The 16,663-nt window shown below is 36.8% G+C and overlaps 1 protein-coding gene across 1 annotated transcript in view; it reads left to right on the top strand.

Moving 5' to 3' along the window:
• The window catches only part of ANO5 (anoctamin 5), a 98,912-nt gene that overhangs the window by 44,748 nt on the left and 37,501 nt on the right, over window positions 1-16,663 (top strand). The window contains exons 9-12 of the mRNA XM_040255648.1: window positions 3,278-3,393; window positions 9,408-9,542; window positions 10,750-10,855; window positions 10,952-11,012. Of these exons, the coding sequence (XP_040111582.1) occupies window positions 3,278-3,393; window positions 9,408-9,542; window positions 10,750-10,855; window positions 10,952-11,012 (418 nt within the window). The remainder of the gene's footprint in view (window positions 1-3,277; window positions 3,394-9,407; window positions 9,543-10,749; window positions 10,856-10,951; window positions 11,013-16,663) is intronic.

The raw sequence follows: 16,663 nt of genomic DNA, 5'->3' as shown, positions 1-16,663 counted from the left end.
TGGGTCATTCTTGCTGCAAAGATGACTTGCAGCATCATTTCTCTGGTTGTGGCAAGTGGGGGCTACCCTTTGCTACCCTTTGTTGCGGTGTGCAGGCTTCTCATCACGGTAGCTTCTCTTGTTTCAGAGCACAGGCTTGAGGTGCCCAGGCTGTAGGAGCTGCAACGCGTGGGGTGGTCGCGGCAGAGTGTGGGCTCTTGGGCAAGCAGGCTTCAGCACTTGCTGCGCACAGGCTCAGGAGTTGTGGCTTGTGGGCGCTATAGCTTGTGGGCTTTAGTAGTTGTGGCACATGGGCTCAGGAGTTGTGCCACGTGGGCCTAGATGCTCCACGACGTGGAATCTTCCGGGACCATGGATCAAAGGGCTGTCCTCTTCTTTGGCAGGCAGATCCTTATCCACTGTGCCACCAGGAAGTTGCTTTTGTTTTTTTTTCTCCCTCAAAGATTTTGAGGATTGTTTGTTTTCAGGGCATTGATTCTTTTCTAACTATCAAACTGTCTTCAGTAACCAGCAATTTTAATCCATACATCTAGCCTTCTTGTAGAGTCCTCCATGCTCTCTAGAAAATCAGTCTTACTAGGCTATTGCTAGAGAGAGCTATCATTTACTGTTAATTTTTACCTCTTTTTCTTTATTCTCTCCTCAATACAGATTTAGGTACTAGACTTTTCCCTTATGTGCTTTAAAGAAACTTTTTTTTTAAAGATATCCAAATAGGCTACTTTTTTCTTTTTTCTTTGTCATTTCTCAAGATTCAGTAGGACTAGCTACAGGAGACAAAAGTTGGAATCTGGATGATATAAAATTTTATACCTTGTCATGTGAGTTTAATTTTAAATTAGGTGTTTGCTCCATGTTGTCTTCAGCAGTTTGCTTTTCTAGGCAAACAGTTAAGGAAACAACATTGAACAAATATATATAGATAGTGCTCTGCACCGGTACTCAGCACTCAGTCACGTCCCACACTCTGCAATCCCGTGGACTGTAGCCCACCAGGCTCCTCTGTCCTTGGAAGTTTTCAGGCAAGAATACTAGAGGGGGTTGCCTTTTCCTACTCCAGGAAATCTTCCCAACCCAGGGATCAAGCTTGTGTCTCCTGGATTTTCTGCACTGGATGGCAGATTCTTTACCACTGCACCATCTGAGAAACCCTAGACAGAGCTCTGCTAAAACCTAATGAACTTTATATAAATAAGGCTACTTGTAGCTTACCTAGTGGTTCAGTGGTAAATAACCCACCTGCCAAGGCAGGAGACATGATTCCATCCCTTGGTGGGGAAGTTCCCCTAGAGAAGGAAATGGCAACCCATTCCAGTATTCTTGCCTGAGAAATCCCAAAGGGAGAAGAGCCGGGTGGGCTACAGTCCATGGGGTTGCACAACTTAGCAACTAAACAACAATAGTAAAAATTGGTACCTAAAAATGGGGGAGGAACTTATATGTGAAATAATGTTGAGGCTCTGAAGTGCCTTTGACTGTGTGGGTCACAACAAACTGTGGAAAATTCCTAAAGAGATGGGAATACCAGACCACCTTGCCTGCCTCCTGAGAAATCTGTATGCAGGTCAAGAAGCAACAGAAACAGGCATGCAGTAACAGACTGCTTCCAAATTGGGAAAGGTATACATCAAGGCTGTATATTGTCACCATGATTATTTAACTTATATGCAGAGTACATCATGTACAATGCCAGGCTGGATGAAGCACAAGCTGGAATCAAGACTGCTGGGAGAAATATCAATAATCTCAGATATGCAGATGACACCACTGTTATGGCAGAAAGAGGAGAGAAACTGAAGAGCCTCGTGATGAAAGGGAAAGAGGAGAATGAAAAAGCTAGCTAAAACTAAACTTTCAAAAAAACTAAGATAATGGCATCCAGTCCCATCACTTCATGGCAAATAGATGGCGAAACAGTAGAAACAGTGACAGACTATCTCCTTGGGCTCCAAAATCACTGCAGATGGTGATTGCAGCCATGAAATTTAAAGATATTTGCTCCTTGAAAGAAAAGCTATGATCAATCTAGAAAGCATATTAAAAAGTACAGACATTACTTTGCCCAACAAAGGTCTGTCTAGTGGTTTTTCCAGTAGTCATGTACGGATGTGGGAGTTGAACCATGAAGAAAGCTGAGAGCTGAAGAATTGATGCTTTTGGACTGTGGTGTTGGAGAAGACTCTCAAGAGTCCCTTGGACTGCAAGGAGATCCAACCAGTCAATCTTAAACTAAATCAGTCCTGAATACTCATTGGAATGACTGATGGCGAAGCTGAAGCTCCAGTATGCTTATGTTCTCCAATATGCTTCAGTATGTTCTTATGCGAAGAACTGACTCATTGGAAAAGACCCTGATGCTGGGAAAGATTGAAGGCATGAGAAGGGGAGGGCAGAGGATGAGATGGTTGGATGGCATCAGCAACTCAATGAACATGAGTTTGAGCAAGCTCTGGGAGATGGTGATGGACAGGGAAGCCTGGCTTGCTGCAGTCCATGGATTCCTAAAGAGTCTGGTACGACTGAGCGACTAAATTAAACTGAAGTGCTAAAAGTCTGTTTTATATATTTTAATTAAGTTTTTCGGGGAAATGGGTGTCAGTGATAGCCAGTGACTTTGGATCATTCACTAACTTTGCTTGAGGTTGTTTTTTCCATCAATAAAATTAAAAAGTCAGCCTATTTTCAAAGTCCCAGCCAGTTATAGTTGTAGGAATCCCTGAACTATGACTGTTGGAACTTGAGTAGGAATGAAAGGAGCATTCCACATCAAAGGAGCAGCTTGAGTTAAACCAGCCCTAGGCTTCCACTTGTGGTTTTAGATAATCCGGTGTGAGAATTTAATAAATAAAGCACTGTTATTTTCATTTGTTACAGACTGTAGCAAATATACTACACTCTATAGTACACTAAAGTGAAAGTGAAAGTCACTCAGTCGGGTCCGATTCTTTGCGATCCCATGGACTATACCCTCCATGGAATTCTCCAGGCCAGAATACTGGAGTGGGTAGCCATTCCCTTCTCCAGGGGATCTTCCCAACCCAGGGATTGAACCCAGGTCTCCTGCATTGGAGGCAGATTCTTTCCCAACTGAACTATCAGGGGAGACTGTAGTATACTAAATGATACAGTAATTTACATAGATGGAATATGAAAATCCAAATTGAAAAATGAAAAAGAACATTTGCCTCATTCACTCGCCTTCTTATAAAAGCAGTGCTCCTTTATTATCCTTTGTCTTTTGTTTTGCTGTTCAGTAATTTCTTCTTGCCTCCTGTAGGGTCAATATTGGAAGGCATCAGAACCTCCTAATCCTGTCAATCAAAGGAACATACTCTACCAGAACTGGGCTCGGTTTTCTTATTTTTACAAGGAGCAGCCTTTTAATTTGATTAGGTAAGTTTCTTACACAAACTCAAACTGATTAAAACTTGATTATGTCCTTTTTATTCACAATAGCATCACAGTCCATTCTTTTTACTATTTTCACCCACCGTATTTCCCGTCTGCCCGATTTTGTATCTAAACTATCATTTAGTCATTCATTTGTGAGAAAAACACTGTTGTGAGACTAGTCTTAACCACTATGCAGAGATAGCTCGATGGTTCAGAGGTTAGGCCTTAGTATTTAGGTAGATTAGGTTCAAATCCAAGTTCTTTCTCTTAGAAACATATAAACAAGTTCAAGTTATTTAACCTCTAGGAGACTCACCTGTAAAATAGGAATAACAATAGTACTTTCCCTTTGGGGTTATTTGATAATTAAATGATATATGTATGGTTTTTAGAATGGGGTTAGCACTTAGTGTTTAATATATTTATTTTTTGTTCGTTTGTTTTTCTCTGGGTCCAGGAATTTAGAAGATAACAGAAAAGTTGTATATAGTTTGTATATATCGATCTCAGCTGTGAAGGCAGTTGTTCTGTTATTTCAATTCTTAGTTTCATTCGCTTTGCAAGAAGACTCTGGTTGCAGGTTCTTGCTTTACACCATAACAATGCTACGTACATACAGGGGGTTAGGAGACTCCTGCTATGGTTTCAGTAAAGAAACAATCAGATGACAGAACCCCTGGTCGTGGTATTTTTACTCAATGATTTATGTTTTAACTGCTCTGCTTGCACAGCATCACAGCCTCTTTTTCATAAGACCGATTTGGATGTGTATACGGAAGTCAACTGAAATGTTATTCCAATAGTTTCATTAAAGGCAAATAAGAGGGGAAAAATTTAAGAATAAATAAAAGACAGCTAGCATATAAACAACGGTTTCTATAAATCATTATATGAACTCTTCTTTGGATGGATATTTTAGTTGTTCTGATTAGTAGTCATTTAATTTTTTAAGTTATAAAAGTAGGACATGTATCTGAAAAAATTCTAAGCAATAAAGATGTGTGCAAAGTTTTAAGTGAAATTCCACCTCCCTTAAACTCCACCAAAGTAACTATGCTTGATTTGGTGATAGCCATTCAGCTTTATTTTTATGTGCATGTATAACAAAATACATAAACAAACGTTTTTTTCCTGGAGCATGGGAATCTTTACTTACATTTTGCTAAGATTTTCTTTTATCACTAAATAATATATTGTTCGTTTACTTTCCTGTGAATGCACCCAGATCTATCTTCTGCTTTTTAACAGAACACAGAGTACCATATTATAAATTTTGCATAACTCTTTTATCTATTTTCTTTTGAAAAAGATTAGGCTGTTTCAAATTTTTCACTATTACAGTCAGTGCTGTTAAGAACATTTGCAGACACTGTTTTCAGAGAATGTTTTCATAGTATACTTTCAAATAAGCAAGGTTGTCAGAATAAGGCTTACATATTTTACATTGTTGAAAATATATTGAGAGTACTTAGCTGTCTACAGATATTTCTGCTATAAATATTCCCCAAAGGTGTATTCTTACAACCTTTGATATAGACGAACACATTACATCTAAGATCAGTACCTTGTTAGCACTTTCTGATTTTCTTTTAGAACAAAGTGGAAGCTCAGATATTTCATCAGATAGCAGTACCTAACTTAAAAATAACTTTTAAAAGTTTTTCATCATATTATAGCTTTTTATTTATAGCAAATTGTACTGCTTTTCCATTTCAGTAATGAGATAATCTTTAAAATAAAGTTAAAATTTTAACAAAATTTATGTAAAGAATTAATGAGTAGGTGTGAAGTGTTTAACCAAGTAAATAAAAAAGACAGGAAAGAAAACACCATGTTATCACAGAGAAAGGAATTGCAGAAAGCAGTTATTATCCTTAAGGTTGCTTCTCAGTGATTATGTAGGACAGTATCCTTATTCTTACTAATAGACAATGAAGTATTTAAGGTAAATGACCATGAAGTATGCATTCAAACAACTTATTTCTAAGTAATTCAAATATATATATGCAGCTACCCACTCTAGTATTCTTATGCTTCCCTGGTGACTCAGACGGTAAAGAATCCACCTGCAATGCGGAAAACCTGGGTTTGATCCCTGGGTCGGGAAGATTCCCTGGAGTAGGGCATGGCAACCCACTCCAGTATTCTTGCCTGGAGAATCCCCATGGACAGTGTGTATACACACACACACACACACGCACGCACACACACGTGTGCGTTACTTAGTCATGTCCGTCTCTTTGTGACTCCATGGACTGTATGTAGCCTGCCAGGCTCCTCTGTCCATGGCATTCTCCAGGCAAGAATACTAGAGTGAATTGCCATTTTCTTCTCCAGGGGATCTTCCTGACCCAGGCATCAAACCCTGGTCTCCTGCCTTGCAGGCAGATTCTTTACCACCTGAGCTATAGGGAAGTTCGTACACACATATATATGGGGCAATATATGAAGAGATAAAATGCAATGGAACAATAGTTTATTTATAATTAAAGAATTAAAGGGTACATAGGTATTATTTGAATTATTCTTACAACTTTACCTCTATATTTGAAATTATTTCAAAAAAAATTTAATAAAAGGAGAGTCCTGAAATAGATCCATATATATATAGATAGATAGATTTTCAATAAAAGTGCCTGTTGTTCATTGGGGGAAGCATAGTCCTTTCAAAGTATGATACTAAAACAAGTGGCTATCTACATGAAAAACATGAATCTTGACTCTTTCCTGTATAAAAATTTAAACTAACTTGAAATAGATAAGATAACTAATTATAAGGACTACAACTATAAAACTTCTAGAACATATAGGAGAAAACTGGTCTGGAGTTAGGCATGGACTTTTCAGATAAAATGCAAAAAGCATAGTTTTAAAAACATAAATTTAATTTCAAAAATTAGAATGTATGCTCTTTAAAAAACACTATTACAGAAATAAAGAGCAAACCATAGGCTGGAGAAAATGCTTGCACAACACACATATCAGTAAAGGACTTTTATCCAAAATATTTAAGGAACTTCTACGACTCAATGATAAGAATAAAATGGAAAAAAAGGTTATAAAAGATTTTTCAGCAAAGAAATATGTTTATGGATTGCCAGTAAGTATGTCCAAAGATGTTGTTGCTGTTCAGTCGCTAAGTTGTGACTCTGTGCAACCCCATGACTGCAGCACTCCAGGCTTCTCTGTCCTCGACGATCTCCTGCAGTTTGCTCCAGTTCATGTCCATTGAGTCGGTCAAGCTATCTAACCATCTCATCCTCTGCTGCCCCTTTCTCCTTTTGCCTTCATTTTTCCCCAGTATCAGGGTCTTTTCCAATGAGTCGGCTCTTTGCATCAGGTGGCCAAAGTATTGGTGCTTCAGCAAGTGTCCTTCCAGTGAATACTCAGGGTTGATTTCCTTTAGATTGGCTGGTTTTATCTGCTTGCAGTCCAAGGAACTCTCCAGAGTTATACACTATCTTTATTCACTAAGGGTATAACAATTAAAATGCCATTGAGATACCACTGCACAGCCACTAGAATAGCTAACATTGAAAAGATTGGCATCAATAAGGGCTGTTAGGGATGTGGGACAACTTGAAATCTCAAAGGTTGGTGATGGTGATACAAAATGGTATAGCAACTTTGAAACAACAGTTTTGACGGTTTCTTATAGAGTTAAATACGCACTTTCTATTCAAAGGATAGATCTACTTTTATCTACTTGTCCCAAAAATATTAATATTATTAAAACGTTTATCATTGCCACCTGTATCACATGTGCTCTGTCACTCAGTGGTGTCTGACTCCCTGCAACCCCATGGGCTGTAGCCTGCCAGGCTCCCCTGTCCATGGCATTCTCCAAGCAAAAATACTGGAGCAGGTTGTCATTTGCTCCTCCAGGGGATCTTCCCAACCCAGGGACCGACCCTGTGTCTCCAGCATCTCCTGCCCTGGCAGGCAGGTTCTTTATCAACGTGCCGCCTGGGAAACCCTTTATCGTGTGCTAGGTTTCTGTATGTATTCTAGCTGATCTCTGGATGTTCTGTCTATTCGGTTGATCTTGCTAACTATACATGCACCAGTAGCAGGCTGTTGTTTTTTTTTTAATTTAATTTTTAGTTTATATTATGGTTGATTTGCTATATGTTGTGTTAGTTTCAAATGTATAGTGAAGTGATTTGAAGGCTGTTTTAATTGTAGTGGCTTAGCTCTAGTGTATTTTAATATCTAGTTGCGCTAATAAGTCATCATAGTCAGTGTTTCTTGGTACATTCTACAAGTTTATCCTTTCATATAAACTTGAATCTCAACTTGTCTGTCTTGTTACTAAAAAAGATGGTTGGAAATTGCATTAAGCTTATAAATTAACTTAGGTAGGCTGGTAGGCTCATCTTGAGACATTCTAATCAAGGAAAAGTTATGTCAAGGGAAAAATGTGTCTTTGTTTAAGCCTACTTTGGGTTTTTTTCAAGGGTATTGTAGAGTTATAAAACTTTCTTAAGTTTAATCCTCAGTACTTAATATTTTGTTGCTGTTATAAATTATATATTATACATATTCAAACTATAGAATCAGTAATTTTAAGGTAAAACATCAATCTTACTGCTATGCACCTAACCAGAAAATTACTAGGGAACTCATAAACTGATATTCAGATATTTTTATTCTTTTTATTTTGATATTATGCAGTATCATAATAATTGCTATATTCTTCAGCAAAAAAAAGGGAGAAAAAGCAAGTTCACTCATCTTCTGTGAGTGAACCTAAGGAAGTTGTAAGTAAATTAACAAGGGAATACAATGGAATCATAGTTTAATTTCAGGTTTATAGTAATTTGAAAAGCAGAACAAGGAGAAACAACCATGTAAAAATGTTTATTATCACTGAGAAGAATAGAAGATGGTACAAGCAGAAAGATCCCTCTTTTGTTAGAAAAGATTAGAAATTTTGAAAACTGAAGGATGGGAAGTTCAATAAAATTAATATTGAGTGAGAAAAATACTTTAAAACCTTCTCATTGGGAAATTAAGTTTATGTTAAGTTTGTATTATTAAAAGTTAAACCCTTTATGTTTAGATTTGTGTGTTTTTGAGTGTGGAAATTACAAGTTAATCATAAATGGTATGATAGATTTATGTATACCATGCTAATAGTGTCCATGAAGAATCACATCTCTCTGACTAGGAAGCTATGACAAGACGGCACATGTTTTGGTGAGCTGAACTCTATATGAGTAAGGGAGAAGATTAACCTGTTTTGTGTTTTTTTAATTTTTTTTAAAGAAATCTAGTTTTCTGAGGCAGAAAAAAACTTGTTTTCTGGGTCTTTGAGAGTTTCCTTAAGGGAAGAGTTAGTTTAAAAAACAACAGCAGAAAAAAGATAACAACTTGATTATAAAATTTCAACATTTGTGCTAATGCTGTGATTTTTTAACTCGTAAAGCAAGAGCTGAGCCCATATATTCTTTGGAATATTATTGCACACTCATTTTTTATTCCTTGATTTGTACCCTATCTTACTGTTCTGTATGATCCATCAGAGGTCCAGATTTAGAGGAAGATAAAAGATCATACGTAAAACTACCCTTGTCCATTGTGATCCGAGTACTTTCTTCCATCTTAGAGATAAAGCAGAAATCTTGGCACATATTGTGAATGTGATTTTGATTTGTTAATTGCTAGAAGCATGTTCTGTACTTTATTTCAGAACATTTGAACTCTCTTTAAAACTTCAAAGTTTTTCAAATTAATTGATTATTTAAAAATAAATCTTAACTTCCACTCAGTTGGCTTCTTATTTATATGTGTTGTCTCTTTCAATCCTTACACCAAGTCTATAGATAAGCATCATCCTGCATTTTATGATGTGGAAACTAAAGTTTAGAACATTGAATAACTTTATCAACATTACAGAGCTAGAAGGCAATGGGGCCAAAGCTAGAATACAAGGGTGTCTGAATGGAAAACCAAGACTCTCTGAAGTGCATTATTCTTGCAGCCTCTGATTTTATTTTTACCTTCTTTCACAGGGATTATTATGGAGAAAAAATTGGCATCTATTTTGTCTTTCTCGGATTTTACACAGAAATGCTGTTTTATGCAGCTGTGATTGGCTTAGCTTGTTTTATTTATGGTTTATTAACGATTCCTAAGACCTCAAGCAGGTAAGTGCAACTAAGCTGTCCAAACAGAATCTTATGCTAACCAAAACTGTATTTTTCTGGAATTTGTGTCAGAATGTATTTTATTACAGCAGATAATTGGTATTTCTGAAAAAGACCCAAACGCAACAGCTACCTCTCACTTGATACTTTATGGAAAGTCTGTTTAAGAATGGGCTCTAAAGATTCTGTTCCTTAAGCATGATTTGATCTACAAAAATTGCTGCAATATTGCCCCGGTCCCATAAGTGAAAAATTGTATAAAGGTGTTTCAATAAGAATAGCTTTGGATTTTCACCCAAACACATCACTTTTTTTGTTTTTGCTTGGAATGTTTTATTTATCTTTATTTATTATTAATTAATGTTTATTGCAGTATAGTTACTTTGCAATGTTGTGCTAGCTTCTACTGCATGGCAAAATGAATCAGCCATAAGTATATTTACAAATACTCCCTCCCTTTTGGATTTCCCTTCTATTTAGGATACCACAGTGTGTTAAGTAGAGTTCCTTGTGCTATATACTATGTTCCTATCTGTTGTCTATTTTATACATAGTATCAATAGTGTATATGAGTCATTCCAACCTCCCAGTTCCTCCCACCCCACCCCTTTTCAGGGTTTCTCCAGTAGCACAGCACAGTAAAAAATCTGCCTGCAATGCAGGAGCCGTAGGAGATGCGGGTTTGATTCCTGGGTTGGGAAGATGCCCTGGAGGAGGGCATGGCAACCCACTCCAGTATTCTTGCCTGGAGAATCCCCATGGACAGAGGAGCCTGGCGGGCTAAAGTCCATGGGGTCGCATAGAGTTGAACGCAACTCAGGTGACTTAGCACGCATGCATACCCCTTTCCCCCTTGAGAACAAATGTGTGATACCAAACACATGTTTTAAAATAGCACTGCTCTTGGGAATTCCCTGGCAGTCCAGTGGTTAGGACTGTGTACTACCACTATACAAGACATTGTTTCTGTCCCTGGTTGAGGAACTAAGATTATTTATGCCATGAGGCATGGAGAAGGAAATGGCAACCCACTCCAGTATTCTTCCCTGGGAAATCCCATGGACAGAGGAACCTGGCAGACTACAGTCCATGAGGTTGCAAATGAGTTGGACACTTAGCAACTAAGCAACAAATGCCACAAGATGTGGCCAAAACAAAACTCAAAAAAAAAAAAAAAAACCAAGCAACTTTTCTCTTCCTTCTGCAGCATTCAGATCTGTGATCCTAAGATTGGGGGTCAGATTATCATGTGCCCACTCTGTGATGAACTGTGTGACTATTGGAGACTAAATTCAACCTGTTTGGCTTCTAAGGTATGTATGTATTGTGGTATGCTTGAAGACTTGCAGTTTACTTACTTTTTATTGCATTTGATACTAAGTAGTCTTTCTGATATTGTTGTTTTGCAGATCTCCCATTTATTTGACAATGAGTCAACAGTGTTCTTTGCCATTTTCATGGGAATTTGGGGTAAGTAAATTGGCAACCCACTGTAGTGCTCTTGCCTGGAGAATCCCATGGATGGAGGAGCCTGGTGGGCTGCAGTCCATGGGGTCGTGAAGAGTCGGACATGACTGAGCTACTTCACTTTCACTTTTCACTTTCATGCATTGGAGAAGGAAATGGCAACCCACTCCAGTGTTCTGGCCTGGAGAATCCCAGGGATGGCGGAGCCTGGTGGGCTGTCGTCTGTGGGGTCGCACAGAGTCGGACACGACTGATGTGACTTAGCAGCAGCAGCAGGAGCAGCAATAGTTACATAAAAAGAGCTTTTTCTGTCTTATGTGTTATATGGCTATTCATATAACATACATAGTTGGCATACCTTATAAACCAAAAGTAATTTTACATCTTTATGTCTCTGCAAGCATCACTACCTTAATGGAGTCTACATCCGTGGTTGTTAGTCCTTGGTCCAGAAAGGTCCCTATTAATCACCTACTCATTTCTCTGAAAAACACTTTAATTTTTGAAACTTCATATGAATTCAGATCACATTCTCTCTTAGCATTGTGTAAAAATAAGCTCAATAATTGCTTAATTCAGGAGAATAAATGTTAAGTATTTGGTGGCTGGAGGATATTGAGTCATAGACACAAACTTGAACAAGACTCAGAAATTTCTGAGGGCTCATGTATCAACATTTGAATTTAAGTTCCCTGTGTCAAATTCTACTTGGTTAAAAGCTGCCATATAAAGTGGAATCCCCCTTGATTTTGGAAATGTCCCACTATCTCTTCTCTTTTGTATCCAATGGGAAGTAGACGTGTCATGAAGTTTCTCCCATTGTCAGAGAGGAAAGTATTTTCTGTAAAAGTAACTTATCAAGAAGAGGCCTAAAGACTTCTAAGACATGTCTCAAAATGTGGGGGACTCTGGGAAAGGTAGACTTTTTTCTCCCCAGTTTAACAAACAGTCTTTAACAAAGCACAAGTATGTGAAAAAAATTGGCCAAAGGAGCAGGGTAACTTGATTCAGTCAAAAGGACGCCTAAATTTGTGAGGGCGTGTGTGTCTCAGAGGGGGTTATGGGTTTCTGTCACCTCTGCTTGATTGCTTGTCTGAAGAGAAAAGCCCAGATTCAAAGAGAAAATGGGACAGTGAGGTCTTGCCCACAATTCTCCAACCTCCTCTGCTTAAGTTAGCGTATCAACATCTCTTAATCATGTGCCAGACAGATCCTGCCTCTGTCATTTATTGGAATCAAATGGATGACAGGTATGTATACAAATTACAGCAGATGTAATAATTTTCAATTCTTTCCATTGAGAGAGCTTGTTCACCAGCACTAACGTTACACATCGTAACAAACAGACGAGCAACCATCCATGGAGCACCCAGCAGCGGCAGTGAATGGGGGTGAAGGTGTCTTCAAGAGAGTGATTTTATTTTCTCTGGATATGTGCTTAACAGTGGAATTGCTTCATCACACTATAGTTACATTTCTAATTTTTAAGTCACCATCATACTGTTTTCCATGATGGTTCTATGCCAATTTATGTTCCTATACAGTGGTTCCCTTTTCTTCAGTTTTGTCCTGCAAACAAATATCCAGTTGCCCCAAAACCATTTATAGAAGAAACTATTCTTTCCTCACTGAATATTCTTGGACCCTATGTCAAATATTAATTGACCATAATACATGGGATTATTTTTGAGCTCTTGATTGTGTTCTCTAGGTCTGTGTGTTTCTTTTTATGACATGCCAATTGTACCATACTATTTTGATTACTATAGCTTTGTAATATTGAGATCAGGAATAAGATGCCTAGTGCTTTGTTCTTCTTTCTCAAGATTGCTTTGTCCATTTGAAGTCTTTTGTGGCCCTATACAAATTTTAGCATTGTTTTCTCTATTTCTGTGAAAAATAGCATTGGAATTTTGGTAGGAATTGCATTAAATCTGGAGATCACTTGGGCAGTATGGACATTTTTATATTAATTCCTCCAATCTATGAGCATGGACTATCTTTCCATTTGTTTCTATCTTCAATTTCTTTCATCAGTATCTTATATTATATAGTGTACATATCTTTCACTTCCTTGGTTACATTTTTCCCTGGGTATTTTGTTCTTTTTGATGTTATTATAAATGGGATTGTTTTCTTAATTCCTCTTTCTGATAGTAGTGTATAGAAACACAACTGTTTTTAATATATTTATTTTTATCCTGGAACTTGGCTAAATTTATTTATTCTAACAGTTTTTTGATGGAGACTCTAGGATTTTTTTGTAACTTAATGTTATATGAAAATAGAGACAGTTTTACTTCTTTCCTTTTTCTTTCTAATTTACGTGTCTTTTTTTTTTTTTTTTTGAGTAATTGCTCTGGCTAGACTTCCAGTGCTCAGTTGAATAGAAGTGGCACGAATGGGAATTTTTTTCTTATCCTTGATGATAAAGAAAAAGTTTTCAGCTTTTCACCATTGACTATGATGGTAACTGTGGACCTGTTATGTATAGCCTTATATTGAAATACATTGTATTTATACCCATATTTTTGAGAGTTTTTATCATAATGGATGTTGAATTCTGTTAAATGCTATTTCTGCATTTGTTGAGATGGGTTTTTGAAAAAAATCATTTATTTTGTTGATATACCATGTTGATCGATTTATAGGTATTGAACTATCCTTATATCCCTGGAATAAATCTCATTTGATCATGGTGTATGATTCTTTTAATATATTGCTGAATTTGATTTGCTGCTGTTTTGTTAAGGTTCTTTGTATCTACATTCATCAAGTGTAATTTTCTTTACTTGTATTGTCTTTGTTTGACTTTGGTGTAAGGGTAATGATGCCTCATAAAATGAGTTTGGAAGGTTTCTTTCCCTTTCTAGGTTCTGGAAGAATTTGAGAAGGATTATTTCTTCTTTACCTATATTATAGAATTCACCATTGAAGCTTTGAGGCCTGGACTTTCATTTGTGGGGAAGTTTTTGATATCCTTAATATTTTCTGTTTGTTCTTGATTCAGCTTCAACAGGTTGGATGTTCCTAGGACTTTATCCATTTCTTCCAGGATATCCACCTTGTTGCCATGTAATTGTTGAAAGCAGCCTGTTACGATCCTTAGTGTTTCTGTCATGTCAGATGCATCAGTTCAGTTCAGTCGCTCAGTCTTGCCTGACTCTTCGAGACCCCATGAACTGCAGCACGCCAGGGCTCCCTGTCTGTCACCAGCTCCCGGAGCGTGCTCAAACTCATGTCCATCAAGTCGGTGATGCAACCCCGACTACATCAGGTGCATGTCTCCTATTTAACTTCTAATTTTATTTATTTGAACCTTGTCTTTTTTTCTTGGTAATTATGGCTAAAGGTTTTTTTATTTATCTTTTCGTTGATCTTTTCTGTTGTCTTTTGTCCCTATTTTGTTTATTTACACTCTGATCTTTGTTATTTCCTTACTTCAACTACCTTTGCTTAGTTCTTTTTCTAGTTCCTTAAGGTCTAAAGTTGGCTTGTTTATTTTAGCTTTTTCTTGTTTCTTAATGAAGACATTTATCTCTCTGAACTTCCCTCCTAGAACTGCCTCTGGTGTATCTCATAAGTTTTTGTGTATTGTGTGTTTAGTTTTATTTGTCTGAAGATACTTGTTGATTTCTCTTTTCATTTTCCTAAGGCACATTGTTTGTTCAGTAGCATGCCCTCTATTCTCCATATATTTGTGAATTTTCCAGTTTTTATTTTTCATATAATTCTAGTTTTATACCATTGTGGTCAGAAAAGATACTTGATATGATTTCAAACTTTTGAAATTTATTGGCTTGTTTTATGATGGCAATATATGACCTTTTCTGGAGAACATTCCATGTGCACTTAGAAGAATATTTATCCTGCTACTGTTGGATGGAATGCACTGTAAGTGCCTGTTAAGTCCTTTTAGCTTAACAGTAAAAGTAATTTAGTGAAAAAGTAATTGCAATTTTGGACAGTGAATTTTAAATCATTATAACTAGGTTCAAACACATCTTTATTAATCAAATAGGAACCATTACAATCAACACATTTTTGCCAACAAGAAATAAGATTGTTTATTCCTGTAGTGTAAAAACTCATGATTCAGATTTTGATGAACTCTTGGAAAGCATTTTCTACCTCCTGCTGGTTATGGAAGCATTTTGCCTGCAAAAAGTTGTTGAGATGCTTGGAGAAGTGATAGTCGGTTGGCGAGAGGTCAGGTGAATATGGCGGAGGAGAGAAAACTTCATAGCCCTATTTGTTCAACTTTTGAAGGGTTGGTTGTGTCACATTCAGTCAAGCATTGTCATGGAGAAGAACTGGCCTTTTTCTGTTGACCAACACTGGCTGCAAGTGTAGTATGTGGTGCATCTCATCGGTTTGCTGAGCATAATTCTCAGATATAATGGTCTCTCTGGGGTTCAGAAAGCTGTACTGGATCAGATGGGCAGCAGACCACCAAACAGTGACGATGACTTTTTTTTTTTTTTTTTTTTTGGTGTAAGCTTGGCTTCGGGAAGTGCTTTGGTGCTTTTTCTCAGACCAGTCACTGAGTTGTACAAAATTCGCTTTTTGTCACATATCACAGTCTGATTGAGAAATGGTTCATTGTTGTTGCATAGAACAAGAGAAGATGACACTTCAAAATGACAATTTTTTTAATTTGTGGTCAGCTCATGAGGTACCCACTTATAGAACTTTTTCACCTTTCCAGTTTGCTTCAAATGCCGAACAACTGAAGAATGGTGGACTTGAGTTCTTTGCAACAATTTTGTTAATTGTTTTGTAATTCCTTTGTTCCTTTCTTCCTCTGTTGCCTTCTTCTTTGTGGGTGTAATAATTGTCTGTAATGTTATGCTCAGATTCCTTTATCTTTTGCATGTCTTTTATGGGTTTTTGCTCTGTGATTACAAAGGGGTAAAACATCTTGTAATTATATCATTCTATTGCAAGCTAAAACAAATTAATTTGAAATACATATAAAGCTCTATAATTTTACTTTCTGTCCTGTTTTATGTTTTGATGTTGCAGTTTATATCTTTCTAGTGTATCCTTTAACAATTATTTTATATATATATATATAATATATAACCAATTATTATAGTTATACAATTTTATTGTAGTTAGAGTTATTTTTACTACTTTTGCCTTTTAACCTTCATAATAGATTTACAAGTGATTTACCCATCACCATTATAACATTAGAGTATTTTAAATTTAACTGTATATCTACCTTTACCAGTGACATTCATACTTTCATATGTTTTCATTTTAGTTTAAAGAGGTCCCTTTAACATTTCTTCAAAAGCCACTCTAATTGTGATAAACTTTCCACTTTTACTTGTCTGGAAAACTTTCTAGGTAGAGTATTCTGGGTCCTCAGGTTTTGTTTTGTTTTGTTTTTCCCCAGTATTTCAACTCTATGCTGCTCCCTTCTGGTCTGCTAAAAGTCTTATAAGTGTTGCCTTGTACATAACTTGGTTTTCTCTTCCTGCTTATAAAATTCTCTCTTTTTCTTTAACTTGTGAAGTTTTCATTATAATGTGTCTCAGTGTGTTTCTCTTTGTTTTCATCTTTTTTTTGGAACTCACTGGGTTTCCTAAATCTGATATTTTTTTCCCCCTATGTTAAGAGAAGTTTTTACCCATTATTTGAATATG

This window comes from Oryx dammah, unplaced genomic scaffold, assembly GCF_014754425.2.
Source record: "Oryx dammah isolate SB20612 unplaced genomic scaffold, SCBI_Odam_1.1 HiC_scaffold_15, whole genome shotgun sequence".
NCBI classification, from domain to species: domain Eukaryota; kingdom Metazoa; phylum Chordata; class Mammalia; order Artiodactyla; family Bovidae; genus Oryx; species Oryx dammah.
This window is presented reverse-complemented; position numbering and strand designations above follow the sequence as displayed.